The 19,314-nt window shown below is 42.2% G+C and overlaps 1 protein-coding gene across 1 annotated transcript in view; it reads right to left on the bottom strand.

Moving 5' to 3' along the window:
- Nucleotides 1-1,520: 1,520 nt before the first annotated feature.
- LOC137653847 (uncharacterized) overlaps nt 1,521-19,314 on the bottom strand; it is an 829,144-nt gene continuing 811,350 nt past the window's right edge. The window contains exons 90-92 of the mRNA XM_068387498.1: nt 16,870-17,025; nt 2,513-3,003; nt 1,521-1,986 (exon numbers count right to left, since the gene is read on the bottom strand). Coding sequence (XP_068243599.1) covers nt 1,521-1,986; nt 2,513-3,003; nt 16,870-17,025 — 1,113 coding nt within the window. The remainder of the gene's footprint in view (nt 1,987-2,512; nt 3,004-16,869; nt 17,026-19,314) is intronic.

Here is a 19,314-nt window from a genome sequence, read left to right on the forward strand (position 1 = left end):
AAAGCCAAGTAACAATGCAGATTAAATACAGCTTAATGCAGGGAAAACCAAACAGTTCTAATTCGTTTCCCCACCATTGGTTATTGCATTTGTGATATCATAAGCAGGTATTGCAAAAGTGAAGCCTTTCTTGGAATTATACCTAAAAAAATTAAAGGATAAGTTGATGGACAACAGGATTTAGGTCATATGGCCTGTAGTCAATTCTTTTTAATGAGGCAGATTTGCACAGACTCGCAGGGGTGCCCTTTTAGCTCGGAAAAGTTTCCTGATCGCTGATTGGTTGGAAAAGCTAATTCTAAACAATCAAATAGCAGGAAACTTTTACGAGCTAAAAGGGCACCGCTGCGAGTCAGTGCTAATGAGCCTCATTAAAAAAAATTGAGTATAGTGCTGAATATTTGAAGGAAGGTTTTCAAATCCTAGTTTCTAATTTTAAGTATCTATTAATGATGAATCAGAAGGAATGGAAAAAGAAAGGATATGATCAAGAAAAGTTTACAGTCCAAAGAGTTAAAAGGAAAGAAACTTCGTTCTGAAAAAGAGATAAAAACTAAACTATTTCCCAGGTAGTTTCTCATCTAAGAGAATTCTGACAATCTAGCCCTTAATGTTCTCCTAGATTTCTAAAGCACTGTACCTCTTCAACACAGGGTGGAATTTTTTTTTTTTTAGGAAATATCATCAGCATCATCTCCTCCTACGTTTATTGATGTAAAGGGCCTCAGTTAGATTTCACCAGTCATCTCTATCTTGAGCTTTCAAATCAATACTTCCCCATTCATCACCACCTACTTCATGCTTCATAGTCCTCAGCCATGTAGGTCTGGGATTTCCAACCCTTCTTGTGCTTTGTGGAGCCCAATTGAAAGTTTGGTGAAGTAATATCTCTGGGGAGTGTGAAGAGCATGCCCAAACCATTTCCATCTACCCCCCACCATGATCTCATCTACACATGGCATTTCAGCAATCTCTCCTATAGTTTAGTTTCTAATCCTGTCCTGCCATTCAATTCCCAATATTCTTCTGAGGGCTTTGCTCTCAAATCTACAAAATCTGTTGGATATAGTTTCATTGTCATACCACGACTCATCTCCATACAGTAGCAGTGATCTCACTTAACTGATATATAGGTTAATTTTTATATGTAATTTCAGGGTATTTGATCTCCAAATTAAACTTAACTTAGCCATTGTCTGATTTGCTTTTTTCAATCTTTCATTAAACTCAAATTCTGAAGACCCTGTATTAGAGATCATAGTTCCTAAATATTCAAATGCTTCTACCTCATTAATCCTTTCTCCTTCCAATGATATTCCAAAACCAATTGGCTGGTAAGTATCCAATTATGTGACTCTGTTTAGAGACTTCCTGTCACCTCGCTAACATTCAAATATGTGAGAGAGCAAACTGCCTGAGCAAGTTAGAAATCAAAGTACCGGATAGGAAAGGAGAGTTTGGGATGGATTAATGCTTTCTTGTAGTGCTGTATACCTTTGTTTTCTGCCAGTTAGTTAACTTCAGTTTCGACTTAGATAGATAGCAACACGTCGCTGTATCCAGTGGTGGGCACCTTTTGGTCCTGCAGGAAGCGTTACATAAAGTACTGGGGCCCTCAAAGTACTACCAGGTGCACCTTCATATACAGGACATTCATACCAATTTGATCTGGTAGTTATTAGCCCATCACTCCTAGTTGTTATAGCAAGATCTTCACTGAGATGAAGATCAAGAGATGCATCCTTGATATGAGAGAGAGCTTCATCTGTAAACTTTGTCATTAGACGCTCTGTTAGAAGGGAGTCACTTTCCATGGCTTCATCTTCTTCAGCAACTACAGTTGATGGATGAGATCGAGACGTTGTTGACTTTGAGGTTAATCCCCTTGAAGTGTAAGAACCACCTTCAGTTGCTGCTGTTGGTACCATACTTAAGAGAGGTAACTTTTCAATGAGTTCTTGGGAAGTGCATTCATCTAATTCATTCCTGGAAAGTAAAGGGAAATTTGATCACCTTCAGTTCATGTTAAAAAGCATCATATTGCTGTAACATGAGTAAACAAGCATTAGATTGTGCGCCATTACCTTAAAAAGTTACTGCAAGCCAATTCCTAGTGACTACATTACATGTAAATAATGAAAGACCCCACCTCATTATGTGCTTAATATGAGGCCTTAAACACACAACAGGTAAGGTCTTTAACATTGATAACAGACTTACAAATTCATGCAAAATATGGCCAATAAGGTCTTTATTTGAACAATTTAGAAATTATTCTTCTCAGATGGGATATTGAAAATCCAATAACTTCTGAGTCCTTCTAATTTACTTTACATGTGCCTTAAACACCAAGGTCCTAAAACTGGCAAGTAATCTTAAGGGAAATATCCAGGTGTCAAATACCTGCAGCATTATAATTTTCTGAAAGTTGTGAGAGATATCATCAAATTGACAATAAACCAAATTTTGACCAGTAAACTATTCAAGTAACTATTCCATATTAAACACTCACGTCTCTGAATTCCAAGATGCCCCTACAAGCCAAAGGGAAGATACCAGAAGCCCCTCATGGCCCAACCGGTGCCACTTTTGCTTGGATTCTTCCATATTGAGAGGCAGCTTCGGTTTGCCATATTCATCTTCTTCTGTGCTGGTAAATGTGCTCTGATTTAATCCATCAACATCTTTTTTAAATGCCTCTTCCCCTTCTACTTCCCCTTCACTGCTCTTCTCTGTTGCATCAGTTTCGTCTTCTCCCCCAGTACCTTCCTCTGACTTTGATGCTGATGCTGACACTGATGACTCAGATTCCAAGGTTACTGCAGGTAGGAGATGAGATTGTTGGGGGCAAGGCATGTTGGTAAGATGGAATGTCCAGGAAAAATGATGCAGAGGCCTCAATGATCCCCTGGCTGCTTGCCGTAGCACTGTGGTGAAGAATGCTGGAAGGAATTGAAAAGCACCAAGCCAGAAATATGTTGGGCATCCATTTTCAAGCCAGTTCTGAAAAGAAAATAAACAATATTGATATCTTTTATTCCTATCATTATGTTGATGATTGCAAAGCATAGTAGTGAAAGATGATTAGAAGTTAAATGAAAATAAAAGTAAAATAAAAAAGTTGTCTATGTCTAAAAAAGAAGTGAATAAGTGTAGAAGTTTATTACTATCAATAATTTTGATTGCTACTTTGACAATTAAAAGATGTAACAAAATTACTTAGTATTGTATAAGGGTATTTAAGGGTCTTAAATAGCTTTAAAACTTATATTTCTTCTAACTATACAAACGTGAATTCCTTAAAATAAGGGAATTGTCTTCACCGGAGTTGGAACAGCTGTTGAAACCATTAACAAGGTAACAGGAAGTGAGTGCAGGTAAGTAACCCCACCCACTCTCCTGTTAAACATTTCATTTTTGACATTTGGCTCAGGGTTGAAAGGGTTGGCAGAGGTGAGCACTTTAACTTTAAAGGAAAAATGGAATTCACATCTAAAATTTGCTATTTGTTCCTATGCATACACTAACTTTTCATCATTTCAAATAACTTATTGGTAGCTAGGAAGTCACCAGAACTGAACTGTTTGGCCCTTTTGTACTTCCTGTAAATGCTAATCCCCCTGGTCTTGTAATAAGACCTGGTCTGAACTTTCTTATGTATCTGATACGTTGTCTATGAAGGAATATTTTGCCCCCAAATGGGAGCAACAGTTATGATTGAAATACCTGGCACATGGTGACCAATGGATTGGTATTCATTCCACCATCCTCCCCTCATATAGATAGAATTGGGGAGAGCTACTACTTATAGATCTGGTCTAATAATAATGATGCTCAAAAAACGTAGCTTGCCAGCATCAGTGTCACTTCCAGCATGTGACAGTACATACAGAGGGAGGAAAGAAGAAGCAGAAGAACCAATGATTCTATCTTGCCTCCAGTTTTGTAACATACACGTTACAATAGACAAGTCTTCCTGCCTTAAATGGGAGCAAAGCTGGATGGACAACCTTCATAGGGTCAAGAACAAATGTGATGAAGGAATTATGGGTATACTACCTTGAAAAGGTCGTGAAGGTTGTTTGGTAGTTCTAAACTCTTTCATTACTTATCTGACTTCAAAGTCATAATCCTAACATCATGTTGAAGATAGTACTAAGTAGATTGTGGTAAATGCATTATAATGTAGATGATGCTTTACAGGTTAAATGTCTCATGAACTCATAAATCCAACATGAGGCACTATTCTTTGACCCTTCTTTCTTAGTTCTCCTAGTATTGAGGTAGAGACACTGACATTCAGGCCTAAAATTTTTAGTAATTTTCACAGAGGTTACCACAGAGCTTCCATGGAACAAAAGCATCTCCTTTTAAATAACGTCAGATGCTTTGTGTTGAGAAGGGATAGAGAAGGTTTCAAGCCTGGGTTCGTGTATCAATGGGTTCTGTGTTTTGGCCACAAACTCTGCTACAAAAATAAAAGAGATCTCTTCCGGGCCTCAGCATGGGTTGTTACATGAAAGAGACTGTGTAACTCACCTACTCTCTTTGCTGATACAAAGTACAGTAAAGAAAACAACTGAAACTCAAATCTCAGTCTGACAAACTTCTCAAAAGCTCATATAGAGTACACCTAAGAGCTTTGAGAACAAGGGTCTTATACCACTGCAAAGGGACTTCGGTCTCATGATTGGCAAAACTGCTACTGCTCGAAGCTCCTCACATGCATAGAACACTCCCATGCAGAGGAAAGGTTTATGCCCTTCAGTCAAAAGACCATACTCAAGGCTGTTTGGTAGCTTGGCTTCGGGTGTTCTACAGATATCACTCCAATAGTCCCCAACAACAGGTAAATCATCTGCAGGATTCACTAACACAGGGGCTCATTTGCACTGGCATCACACCCACAATCACTGGGCTCACTACTGGGGACACCTGGGGCGAAATAGCCTTAGCTACCAGCTCCCACAAAAAAAAAAAAAACATTAAGAATCTATTGCAAGACCTAAGGTTGGCCAAGATTTTCTTAGGTTACTTGTCGGTTACAGTCTACAAAGAAGAACCTCTAGGTCATGATGGAGTATGGTGATCACCTCACTCTCCACCAACCCTGAAAAAAGTTTCAAGATGCTTTCCTTGCTCCTGAAACATACTCCCTGACCAAACTCGTTCTATATAGCCTACCCAGAAGCTTCAGCCAACAGGAAATTTGACGAGAAATACATTGTTAAATAGTCTCTCCAGTATTGTCAATGGCATTATCAAGAATGAAACCAGAGAAGATTTAGCTTTACTGCTCAGCAGATAATTTGCTTGCTTTAAAGGGAGGTTCACATTGATTTGGTTTATCACTATTATAGTCATAAACCAATGTATTGTTGCACCTATAGTCACATTTCTGCTTAATTGTATTGTTAACATGAAGCTACTTTTAACCATTCAAATTAAAAGTATGAAGAAAACATTAAGCAAGCTTGGATAGGTCAAAACACTATACTGTACTCGTTAAAGGGCGAAGACAAAAGTGGGGAGTCTTTGACAGGAGAGTGGTAAAAGCTAGTCACCCCTTGTCGTTAACTTACTTATTAGTGATTTTAACGGTTGTTCCCACCCTATTTCAAAGGAAGGAAGGTATATCATAAATGATATACATGACACTACTGAAACTCTAAACCGAATCCTTGATAGTGATAGAGAATGGATGACATTTTAACAACTAAAATTAAATGAGAACAAAACTGAATTCATGGTGGTGGGCAAGAGAAACAGCGTGAAAAACTTATGTGATATTCAAATGAACATAAATAATTACTCGGTGCCGATATCTAGTAAAGTTCGAGATCTAGGTGTATTTCTTGACTGTAACCTGTCTCCAAATGCCCAAAATAAATAATGTAATAAAAACTGCTGGTTATCATCTAAGAAATATTGCATTTATAAAAATGTACCTAGACGAAAATTCGGTGCTATTATAGTATGCTATCTACTACCGATTTTGCTATCTACCACCCCTTTCTGACTACAGTAAGATACCTACCATCAGTTCCTAAGGATAAACAACAGACTGAGTTTATGTGAAATTTTGGAATTGGTTTATTATTTTGTTTACGAGACCCCAATTAACACTGCCATATAATTAACTGGGAAATCACCTAATACAGTCACTGATTGGTTTAATATGTGTCGGAAAGTGTGTAGTGTGATGGTTTCATGTCAAACTAGAGGCAAAATAGTTGGCACTGAGGAAAACCCCATACAGACTGATAAGGCTCGATTTGCTGGTCGTCGTAAGTATAACCGTGGTCGATTGTTGGCTGGCGACCATCCCCCGAACTCTGAAGATTCTGATGCTGAACCTGTTAATAAGAACCATGGCGCTCGCATCGATGGACCTTGAGTTTTTGGATAAAAATGTGAACTTGATTGCAGGTACTTTTACGTTGAAAGAAGAGATAACGAAACGTTAATCCCGATCATACAACGTGAGTGCTAATTTGGATCTGTATTCCATTCCAATGAATGAACAGCATACACGTGCTTAAGGAATCTCGGGTATGAGCACAAAACCGTGAACCATCAACAGAATTATGTGGACCCAAATTCAGGACCACATACTCAGTCTATTGAGCGATCATGGCTGGATGCCAAGATTGACATACTGAAAAAGAAGAGAGGAGTACCGCATCAGCATTTACAATCCCATTTACATCATTACTGTTGGAAAGTTCTGAGAAAAGGGGATGTTGTATTTCCTGCTTTCTTGAATGATGTAAGATATGTTTACAAGCAGTAGTAGAATAAATTTTGTACTGAATTTTTTTCATAGATTATTTTCTTTCAGTTTTGTAATACTTAATTTTTCATTTGAATGATTTGTAACATTGTTGTATGATGAGCTTTGAATAATTTGTAATAAAAGTTTCCCTACAAACTGCTTATAATTATGCACCCATGTTGTCCTGCCAATAAATATTATTAAACTATCATTAAAGTCCATTGAGGCTAACATACTGGTGGTAAGTAATCTATTTGATAATCCTCATCAAACAGGAGGATTAACATTGACGGTAGATAACATACTTTGCGGTAGATCCCATACTATAGTAGAAATTCGACGGTAGATAGTATACTATAATAGCACCGAAAATTCTGTAAAGAAACTTGTGATAAACTGTGTTTTTGGGCTCAAGCCATGGCGTCCTGATGGAAGGTTCCTTTTTGGTAGCTTCCTTGGGTAAATAACTACTAAGATATTCCCAGAGAATTTAACCACAGGTTATCACAGAATTCTAACTTCTGGAGCGAGTATCCTAAAGGTTTCCCTTTAAGACATCGTATATCAACAGGGGACGCATGTATTAACGCGCCACATAGCTATCTACACCCCGAACAGAGTTAATGCTTCGGTGTGTAAGGGCTGAGAATAGCTGGGAGCCGTTCCATAGCTAATCTCATTCGTGGCTACTTCTGGTACTCGAGACGTAAACAAACAGGCGCCATTGCTTAAATGACGTCACGTCCGTCTTCATCCTTTGTTCAGTAGCTCGCCCTACTTAGACGGATTTTCCCTGTGCTTTACTTATCGCTTTGCATCTACGTTATGTCGCTACCTTCAGCCTCGCCTTCTTCTGGAAAGTTGAGTACAAGGTTCCAGTATTGTTTAGTTAAGCTCTGACCGTAAAGTAAATATTACTTTCCGAGATAATTGCTGTTTTGTGGCAGAGCTGTGCCTCTACCGGACCCGCCATTTTATGGCGTCGTTGTTGTTATGCATGCCTTATTTAGTTAGCCACAACAACGCTTCCGGCCTTATTTACTAATCGATTACATTAGTTTATTTAGTCTTCATAGCTAGGAACTTTTATATCGTGTTTCGACGCTTTTTATCGGTCATCGATTGACCTCATACCAGTCGGCTTCTATAGCCCCCAGGCCAGAGCGCCTATATATAAGTGTTCATGCATGATTTTTTAGTGATCCTAGACTAAGTTATGAAGATAGTGGCATTATTTTACAATACTTTCGACCGTGATGCAAGTGTTTTTTCGCCTTCAGGGACCATATAGGGGATAGGTTAGTTAGTGTCCCTTCCTAACCTAACCTACTTGTAGGACCCCTATATGCTTCCTTCATCCCCTGCCTTGGCATTCCCTCTGTTTAGCCTTGATTCCCTTTCTAAGTAGAGGGATCAAGTGTCTAATGGAGTATTTATCGCCTCTCAGTCCTCCCTTAGGGTTGCGTCCGAGAGTGAGGAAAGGCTAGCCCTTCCTCTATGGCTAGGAATAGTCTATGACTGTCCTGCGATAGCAATATGTCTTATATCTTTCCTAGTTCAGGGCTCTTAGCCCTGCTCTAGGTTAGGTTTTGGAAGGTTACTCTGTCCCCTGCTGAAACTGTACCCATGCACCGTTTCAGCTTGGCTGCCTTATCTTAGGTTAGGGAGTGTCCTCCCTTTCCCTAGTGGCCGCTCTGGTACAGAACCCCTTCCTTGGAAGACTCTTCTCTTCTCCCCTCCCCACCTATCTCTTGTATAGCCTAGCCTACACTTAGGTTAGTCTATACCCATCTGTCCCCTGTCCTACAACTCCTCCTTAGGGTGGAGTGATAGGGCTACCCTGACCTTCCATGTGCAGTCCGCTCTGGTACATATACCCTTCATAGTGTCCTATGGGGTTAGCCACTGGATGTGTTCTGCATGTGGAGGTCTCCCCCCTCTTTGGGTGTCCCCTAGCCCTCCCTTGGGCTACCCTAGCTCCCGGTCCTCTGAGACCCCTGCTCCTGGGTGATAGAGCCTGCCTCTATCATGGGTACACCCTCTCAGGGGGGGATGTCTGGGAGTCCATGACTGGACTTCTTACATCCCTCCCCCTGTCTCTCTCACTATCCGGGTGCCGGTCCCTTGCCGCCTCCACTGTCGGCGATAACCGCCTCCTACCTTGGTGACTCTCCCCTACCCTCATGCCGCCAGCCCCCCGCGTGCCGGGGGACTGTCGACCGCCGCCGGCTCCCGCCGATGGCTCTCCTCCTTCCTCCTAGCTTCGCCGTCCGCCTGCCGGTCGGCCACCGGAGTGCCGGCATTCACTGCCGGCAACCTGGTTCAGCTATAACCATCCTTGTCCCAGTCACCAATCCGGCATCCTCCGACTGCCCTAGCCGCCGCTCCTCTGCCGGCGTGCCGGCGTTGTGCCGGCGGCCGCCACCCTGGTATTACTCTTGACTTACATATTGTCTGTTCTAATGCCAGAAACTCTGCTGGAGCGGCCTCCGGCGTGCCGGAGGTCTGCCGGAACCTCCCGGAGGCGTCAAGACTACTTGCACCCCCTTCTACTAGCTATCATATGAATACTGATAGCCCTACACTGCAAACAGATGGCCTGTTTACACTCTTAAGATCAGTGCCTTGGTACTGTTCTATTAGTAATCATGCTGTCTCTTTGCATTCTTCAAAATTCCAGCATGCTGCGTGCATCTTAGCGCGGCTGGTTGCCGGAAGCAGTTACCCTAAGGGACCTGTTAGCTCCCTAATTTGGGACTGAGTGATCTCGGTCCCAAACTTATCCTTGGTTTTTTCCATGGAATTCCATTGCCCTGTGGAATTTTAAGGAATACTATCCTGTGCCTTCGGCCATCTCGGATTATCCAGGGATAAAGCTTGTGGTAGCCAGCCGGGCGGGATGCATGGAGTATGTTTTCTTTACTATCAATCTCTATGCATCACACCCTTCATTAAGTTAAAATTAATGATTAATCTTAACTTAGCTTAAGAACCACTCTTATGACTCCCCCCCATACTTATTTTCTCTTTCTTCCACAGGAGGAGCAGATGAAGTGTGACTTCGACTTCTGCGCTGTGAAACGCCCGCACTTCTACGGGCATACGGCTTGCAGGACTCACGCCCCTTGTGCTAACAAGAAAGGGGATCTGAAATTCTGGGACCCACTGAATTGTACGGTCTGCCAGGCTCACCTAGTTGATGCCTTCCATAACCCTCCCTCAGCGGAGGTCAGGGACACTTCTAGGGAGAAGCTACGCAAGTGGGTGCGTGGCTTCCAGAAGAATGCCACCGGACCGTACCTGGCCACTGAAGAAATGAGGTCACTCCTGTTCCCTAAGGCCTCCCCTGATTCAGTGGTACCCAAGGATTTGATTCCCACTGTCCAAATTACAGTGGAACCTGATGTTGTCATGGCCCAGTTCATGCACGAGTGCCGCCTGGATTCCGAAGATGACGAACATATGTCGGATGTCTCGGAAGACACGGAGAAGACCCTTATGGCTCAAGGAGCTGAAGATGATGAAGACCAGGTGGAATACGCCGAGTCGGAGCAAGAGGTCGCTCCTCCTTCCATCTCCGCCCCTACTCCTAAACCGACGGAAGTGCCTATCCCGTCTACCTCCACGACCCCGGATCCCTCTTCATCCACTCAAGAAATGATCCGGTTGATTAGAGCCGTCATGGACGACAGGTTAAAGGAGAATCAGGAGTTCATCAGGTCCATGATGGGATCCAGAGAACCGAAGAGGATTTCGGTTAAGGATCTCCCCGCTTGCTCACATGCCAACCCATGGAGGTATGCTGAGCATATGGTTATCGCGACCGGCAGGATCTTCGTCAGCGACAAGATCGGCACGGTCCCTTTGGAAGACGTGGAGTTCTTCCCAAACTTCGAGGCCTACCCGGACTGTTACGTCCGACTTCGCTCTGAACCTGCCTCTAAAGAAGAGACCGAACCGAAGGAAGAGATAATGTTCGATCTCGCGAAGGCCCAGGCTATGCTAGCCAACACGTTCAAGAGTAGGGGTTTTACCTGCTCTAAGCTTCCGGCCCTGAGCAAGAAGCACCCTACTTATGTCGCACCTGAAAATGCGGTACTTCCATTCTTGGAAAAGGCCTTCGCTGCGTGTCTTAAAGCTGTGGAAGAGGGGAAAGCCTGCCCTGCACTGGAGGAGTGCAGACCCTTCTCCATAGTTACTCCCCCTGACGCTCGACACTGGAAGGACATCCAGCATACGTTCGTCGTGGGAAAGCTAGATCCTGACGTCGCCGGACGTCAGTTTAACGAAGACCTCCCGAAGCTCAACGATCACCTCCTTTGTCGGGAACAAGATACGAAGGAGAGGCTCGCAGCATCCATGTCCCACCAAGTCCAACTTGAAATTATGGCCTGTGACACCAGAGTACCAGACCACTACATAGTACTTGCCAAATCCCACATGGCAACCCTGATGAAGGACTTGTACCACTTCATAAAGGCTCGGAGAGCCTGTCGTGAATTCGTGTTCGCAGGTGCCACTGTGAAACACGAACCCCAGAGGCTGATTTCCTCCAACATCTGGGGCAAACACCTCTTTCCTTCTGACCTTGTGAAGGAAATCACCGACAAAGCCGCCACGGAGAATAGGAACCTTCTCCACAAGTGGGGCATGTCAAGGAAGAGGAAACCCTCTCAGGACGACGGACCTCAACCTAAGAGGAAATCCTCAAAACAGAAACCCCAGCAACGTCAACCAAGACGTCAGTTTCCGGGACCCGCTACCTCCCAAGTGGCAGCTCAGCCACAACAGACCTTTCAATTGGTCACCCAACCAGTGTTGTCACAGTAACCGGTCTTCACCCCTGCTTTCGAGCAACAGACGACTACCTTTCGTCCCAAAGGTAGAGGCTCAAACAGAGGTGCAAGCAGAGACGCGTCTCGCCGTCCCTCCAGAGGCAGAGGAGGAAAGGGAGCTAGCGGCCGAGGCAGCAAGCCCTCGGGACACCAGAAGCAATGAAGTGCTTCCGGTGGGAGGAAGACTCCGCCAATTCCAGGATCGTTGGACCTTCGATCCCTGGGCACACAGCATCGTCAAGAAGGGTCTAGGCTGGAGTTGGACTCAACCACCCCCAACATTCCAGCAGTTCTTCCAACAATCAACCCCCCTTCTGGAAGAATATGTCCTAGATCTCTTGAACAAGAAGGTGATAAGGAAGGTAAAGTCCACCAGGTTCCAAGGAAGACTGTTTTGTGTCCCCAAGAAAGACTCCGACAAACTCAGAGTCATTCTGGACTTATCCCCCCTCAACAAGTTCATAGCGAACGACAAGTTCAAGATGCTGACTCTTCAACAGATAAGGACCCTTCTGCCTCGAGGTTCCTACACGGTCTCCATAGACCTGGCGGATGCCTACTGGCACGTTCCAATGAACCATCACGCTTCCTCCTACCTAGGATTTCGACTCCAAAGGAAAAGCTACGCCTTCCGGGCCATGCCCTTCGGCCTCAATGTGGCCCCTCGGATCTTCACAAAGCTGGCGGACGCCATAGTACAACAGCTCCGCCTCCGAAACGTCCAGGTGATGGCCTACCTCGACGACTGGCTAGTCTGGGCTCCATCGCCCGAAGATTGTGTAAAATCTTGCAACAAAGTCACCCAGTACCTAGAACACCTGGGATTCAAGATCAACGAGAAGAAATCTCGCCTCTCTCCAGCTCAGAAGTTCCAGTGGTTAGGAATCCAATGGAACCTTCAGTCACACCGCCTTTCCATCCCCCAGAAGAAAAGGAAGGAAATAGCAGGGTCTGTCAAGCGACTACTGAAATCCAAACGAATTTCAAGACGCCAGCAGGAACGAGTTCTAGGCTCTCTACAGTTCGCCTCAGTAACAAACCCAGTGCTTCGTGCACAGCTAAAGGATGCCGCGGGAGTCTGGAGACGTTCTGCATCCATCGCTCGAAGAGACCTCAAGAGACGGCTCCCAAACAGACTTCGACTTCTCCTCAAGCCGTGGTCGGAAGCAAAGGCCCTGAAAAGGTCCATTCCTCTTCAACACCCTCCTCCATCACTCAACATCCACACGGACGCTTCGCTGGAGGGTTGGGGAGGTCACTCCCACCAAAAACAGGCTCAAGGCACCTGGTCTCCCCTGTTCAAGACGTTCCACATAAACATCTTGGAGGCCATGGCGGTCCTTCTAACTCTGAAGAAATTATCCCCGCCTCCCTCGATCCACATTCGTCTAACCCTAGACAACTCGGTGGTAGTTCGTTGTCTCAATCGCCAAGGCTCAAGATCGCCCCAGATAAATCAGGTGCTTCTCCCAATCTTCCGTCTGGCAGAGAAGAAGTGGCACCTGTCTGCAGTTCACCTACATGGATTCCGCAACGTGACAGCGGATGCTCTATCTCGAACAAACCCGATAGAGTCGGAATGGTCTCTAGACACAAGATCGTTCTCCTTCATCTCTCACCAAGTCCCAGAACTTCAGATAGATCTCTTCGCAACGAGCGACAACAATCAACTTCCTCGGTATGTGGCCCCGTACGAGGACCCCAAGGCAGAAGCAGTGGATGCCATGTCACTGGACTGGAACAGATGGTCCAAGATCTACCTGTTCCCTCCCACCAACCTTCTGCTGAAAGTCCTCTCCAAACTGAGAACCTTCAAAGGGACAGCGGCCCTAGTGGCTCCCAAGTGGCCCCGGAGCAACTGGTACCCCCTGGTCCTGGAGCTGCAGCCCAAGCTGATCCCTCTCCCGGGCCCAGTTCTCTCCCAAAAAGTACAGAAGTCGACTGTCTTCGCTTCATCATCGAAAATCAAGGACCTTCATCTCATGATTTTCTCTCCCTAGCCGCAAAGAAGAGGTTTGGGATCTCGAAGAAAAGTCTGGACTTCCTAGAGGAATACAAGACCGAATCCACAAGACGGCAATACGAATCATCCTGGAGGAAATGGGTCTCCTTCGTCAAGACAAAAAATCCTAAGGAAATCACAATTGATTTCTGCATGTCCTTCTTTATTCACCTTCATGGACAGGGATTAGCAGCCAATACGATTTCAACCTGCAAATCGGCCTTGACCAGACCAATTCTGTATGCCTTCCAAATTGATCTGTCCAGTGACATCTTCAATAAACTACCGAAAGCATGTGCTCGCCTACGTCCAGCACCCCCACCGAAACCGATCTCCTGGTCATTAGACAAGGTGCTCCATTTCGCCTCCAACTTGGATAATGATTCATGCCCTCTCAAGGATCTGACTCAGAAAGTTATATTTCTCTTTGCTCTTGCTTCGGAAGCCCGAGTCAGCGAAATAGTGGCATTATCAAGAGAGGAAGGGCACATCCTGTTTACCGATACAGGAGACGTTACCCTCTCCCCTGATCCGACGTTTCTCGCCAAAAATGAATTACCCACCAAAAGATGGGGCCCCTGGAGAATATGCCCCCTGAAGGAAGATGTCTCTTTATGCCCAGTAGAGAGCCTCAAGGTCTATCTTCGCAGAACTTCGAACTTTGGTGGAGGCCAACTCTTCAAAGGAGAAACATCGGGCAGCGACCTGTCACTGAAACAATTAAGAGCGAAAATCACCTACTTCATTCGCAGAGCGGATCCTGACAGTACACCCGCCGGTCATGATCCTAGGAAAGTTGCATCATCTCTGAATTTCTTTCAGAGTATGGACTTTGAAAGCCTTAAAAACTTCACAGGCTGGAAGTCCTCGCGCGTTTTCTTTAAACATTATGCGAAACAAGTGCACAAAGTCAAACATTTTGTGGTAGCCGCAGGTAGTGTTATGAAACCTGCACCTAACTCTGCATAGAACAGTGAGTTACTTGGGACTCTAACTCTTCGGGTGCCTATGTTGACCCTCGAGCGATACATAGTGATGTCGAAAACACTTAGTGCTTTTATAACTGTTCTTATCCCAGGTGAAATGTCATAGTTGTCACACAAGTGCCGCATGCCCTGAGCATGATGTGTTTTTAATCAAAGACTTACGTTCCTCGAGAACGAGTGCCTACTAATAAACTTGAAATTCCTTTTCAGATTCAAGAGCAAGTCTTTATTACTATGTACATTATAATTACTGTAAATGAACTTTACTTATTGCTGCAATTCATTTAATTTCTGCATTTGTGAAATAAAATTTCTATTTTATTACCTGTGCGTCTCAATCAGTTCCTACTTACTATGAAATACATGCCTGTCATAGTTTTATTATCCCCTTTTTCCTTATGGTTATGGAGAAATTAAGATACTAACTCTTAATTTATATTCACTCTGATTATGTAATGTTCCAATACGAATACTTACTCTTCATACCCTGGAGATGAATCACCCTTCTCAGCACACAGTGCCCAACCACCACTGGTCTGCTTTTCAGAATGTTCCTATACGAATGCCAAACATTCAGCTTCGTCTCCAAGTTCTTCAAGTTCTTCTATCAGGGTGAATAGCCCTTCAATACCACTTTGACGTCGGCATGGCCCGTGGGAACTTCACTCCCAAGGGGGGCACGATGATTCTTCCCTACGGTTCTTTTACCAAGATTACTATGCTATTTTGTCAATGCCTTGGCACTTACTAATAGGGGAAAATCTACCACGATACATTGATTCTCTGGTATTCATCCATCAGGACGCCATGGCTTGAGCCCAAAAAACGGATTTTGAGCGAAGCGAAAAATCTATTTTTGGGTGAGATAGCCATGGCATCCTGATGGACCCTCCCTGCTACTTCGTCCAGTTTTTAGGTCCCACCCTGCTCTGCTGTATCATGGTGATCGGCAAGCAACTGGCTTCAGGATGAAGAAGGACGTGACGTCATTTAAGCAATGGCGCCCGTTTGTTTACGTCTCGAGTACCAGAAGTAGCCACGAATGAGATTAGCTATGGAACGGCTCCCAGCTATTCTCAGCCCTTACACACCGAAGCATTAACTCTGTTCGGGGTGTAGATAGCTATGTGGCGCGTTAATACATGCGTCCCCTGTTGATATACGATGTCTTAAAGGGAAACCTTTAGGATACTCGCTCCAGAAGTTAGAATTCTGTGATAACCTGTGGTTAAATTCTCTGGGAATATCTTAGTAGTTATTTACCCAAGGAAGCTACCAAAAAGGAACCTTCCATCAGGACGCCATGGCTATCTCACCCAAAAATAGATTTTTCGCTTCGCTCAAAATCCGTTTATTACCAGGATTGACTACTGCAACTCTATCTATTACAGTTTACCAAAAGTGCAACTTGAGAAATTACAAAACATAATAAACAGAGGAGCAAGACTGATAAAAAGTGTCTCACCTAGAGAAAAGATCACCCCTATACTAATCAATTTACACTGGCTGCCGATTAAAGCGAGAATTGAATTTAAAATATGTACAATAACCCACCAAGTTATCAGAACCGGGCGTCCAAATTCCTTAAGAGAACTGCTACATTTTGCACAGCCAACAAATCATGTTGATACGAGAATAGTTATAGATTGCTTCAAACTGTTAAAACCTACATTTATGTCTACTTTAGGCTCCACAGCCTTTAAATATGCGGCCTCCGAGACTATATAATATTCTCCCACGAAACATTCGAATAATTGAAGACATTAAGACTTTCAAGAAGAAACTAAAGTCTTTCTTATTTCATGAGTCCTTTGGCAGTGATAATTTAACAGTAGATGAACAATACGCGATATGAAACGTTAAATACTCCGAACGAACAAGGTAAAACGCCAGTGGAGGCCTTGCAGAGAGTGGGGTTTCCCTGCTGTATGGGACCGGAAAAGCAGCCATCAAAATAAGTAAAGTAAAGTAAAAAGTGTACAAGTAGGAACAGATGCTGAAATATCATCTCTTTATGTTTAATTAATCGGGGGTAATGAAAAGATCACTGTCTATAAGTTAGCATTGAAAGGAATAGCAAAATACTTTCTAGTCCAGTTAAGATATACCTTGAGATTTCAACTAACAATATTTCATTGTATAAAAAAAAATTGTCAAAATAAGAATGCACCCTGCGAAAGAAAGGTTTATAAAACGAGAATTTTGTGTATTAATATTGTAAATGTCTGCAAAGTATCACACTCTAATTTAAGGGAGGCAATCAAGTCTTACCTTAAAAAAATTAACTCGAGCATGGAGGTCATTCAGAAAGTGTTGAAGGTTTTCTTGCGCTGGATGAGCACACAGATTTATCCATGACAGAGGCGTGTTGCCCAACCGCAGAGATGAAGTGAGTTCTTCCCCACCGCCATCATACCGGCAGGTACCCTGATTACAAGAATGTGGAAATAGATCATTTGCCACACATAGATGAACTACTGCAGTAACTTGTATAAAAAGGGATTATTAACACTAACATGTCAAAGGAAGTAATTATGAAGTAGAAAGTGCAGAATAATGTATCTATTTTATGTTACAGGACCTGCGAGGAACACTTTTCTTTTTTTTTTTTTTTACATATTAAACGTTGATGTAAAGATGAAAACATTGTAATGATTTGTAACTCGAAGATGTTATATTCTAGAACAAAAGTTTCTGGTTATTTCTCATAACGTGTTGACATCTCAAGCTTTGCTTATTGTACTAGTCCACTCTGGTTGATCAGGAATTCACTAGTGAAAACGGCCCAATATATATATATATATATATATATATATATATATATATATATATATATATATATATATATATGTATATACATACATAAATACATATATATATATACATATATATATATATATATATATATATATATATATATATATATATATATATATATATGTATATACATACATATATAAATATATATATATATATATATATATATATATATATATATATATATATATATATATATATATATATATATATGTGTATATACATACATATATACATATATATATATATATATATATATATATATATATATATATATATATATATGTATATATATATATATATATATATATATATATATATGTATATATATATATATATATATATATATATATATGTATATATATATATATGTATATATATATGTATATATATACGTATATATATATATATATATATATATATATATATATATATATATATATAAATAATATAAATATATATATGTATATATATATATATATATATATATATATATATATATATATAAATATATATAGAAATATATATATGTATATATATACATATATATATATATATATATATATATATATATATATATATATATATATATATATATATATATATATAAAGAGAGAGAGAGAGAGAGAGAGAGAGAGAGAGAGAGAGAGAGAGAGAGAGAGAGAGAGAGAGAGAGAGAGAGAGAGAGAGTGTTTCAGCAGAGACTTGATTCGTTTTCCTCCGAGTGAACATGGGTCTTTGTGGAGACATTTCTTAGATATCAGCTGTGATATTACTAAATTTATCCCATTATTTACTGTTGATATACTAAACAACAAGGGAACCTTGGAAAAACAAAACATCAGAAGCTGTGTTCCTGTTTATCATCTTTTACATATGTAAATACCACCTGGAAAATCCTTTTAGCTTTACAATCAGAGTCAAACCCGATTTTATTTTTTGAGTTGGGGTTTTGTTGGGGCCATTTACAACAGGGATTTTGTTTTTTATACAAACCAAGTTTTTTTGCAGGATCCAGGTACAGATTACAAAGGTTCCAGGTACAGATTACAAAGGTCTTTTGCTATGTCGTTAATTTCGACCTGTGTTGCTGATTCCAAATTGAGACTATCCATTTTGTTATTAGAAAATAATATCGTCATCACTAAAGGCTACGCTATAATCTTTCTCGAGTTGGGGGTCCCATTTGGTTCTCAAGTAAATAATGCTTTGGGAAAGATCTCTACTCTGTTCAAGTTCATTTGCATCAATAAATTGGTCTATATTGACATTACAGTTATTATTTTTAGCAGTTAAGGTTACAGAGATTGCACAATGCTTATTCGATAAACAACTATCTAGGTCAGTGATTCCCAACCTTTTTGTGATCGAGTACCACTTGGAGGTCCCGTACAGTCGCCGCGTACCACCTGGTTCCAGAGAAACTAAATTCGATCAGATACCACTTTATTTCAATAATAGTAAAAATAGAACACGCAAATTAACTAAGAAAACAACAACTCAATGCGAGGGCTGTATCTGCCTCTTCTCCACCAGCTGGTTAATGCGAGGCATGACTTTGCTCACAGCACATCGGAAATCATGCCCGGGCGCAGCAAGACGGTTCCGGCTCTTCGACTTGATGGCCATGAAGGCTGAGAACCCCTGCTCGCACTCCCACGTCGAGGGGAAAATCAGTAGCTGGGGAACAGCGTGACGGGCTAGCGTCAGGTACGAGGAGGCCATGCTCACCCAGAAGTTTAAAGGAAAGCATTCTTTGTGCTTCGTCTTTGCTGTCGTTCGTGACCCCGAAAGTGTTCGCGTACCACCTGGAAGGCCTCGCGTACCACTAGTGGTACGCGTACCACAGGTTGGGAACCACTGTTCTAGGTCATGCACACAAAAATTTCTAACATTGGG

The sequence above is a fragment of the Palaemon carinicauda genome, chromosome 14 (assembly GCF_036898095.1).
Source record: "Palaemon carinicauda isolate YSFRI2023 chromosome 14, ASM3689809v2, whole genome shotgun sequence".
Taxonomy (NCBI): Eukaryota; Metazoa; Arthropoda; class Malacostraca; order Decapoda; family Palaemonidae; genus Palaemon; species Palaemon carinicauda.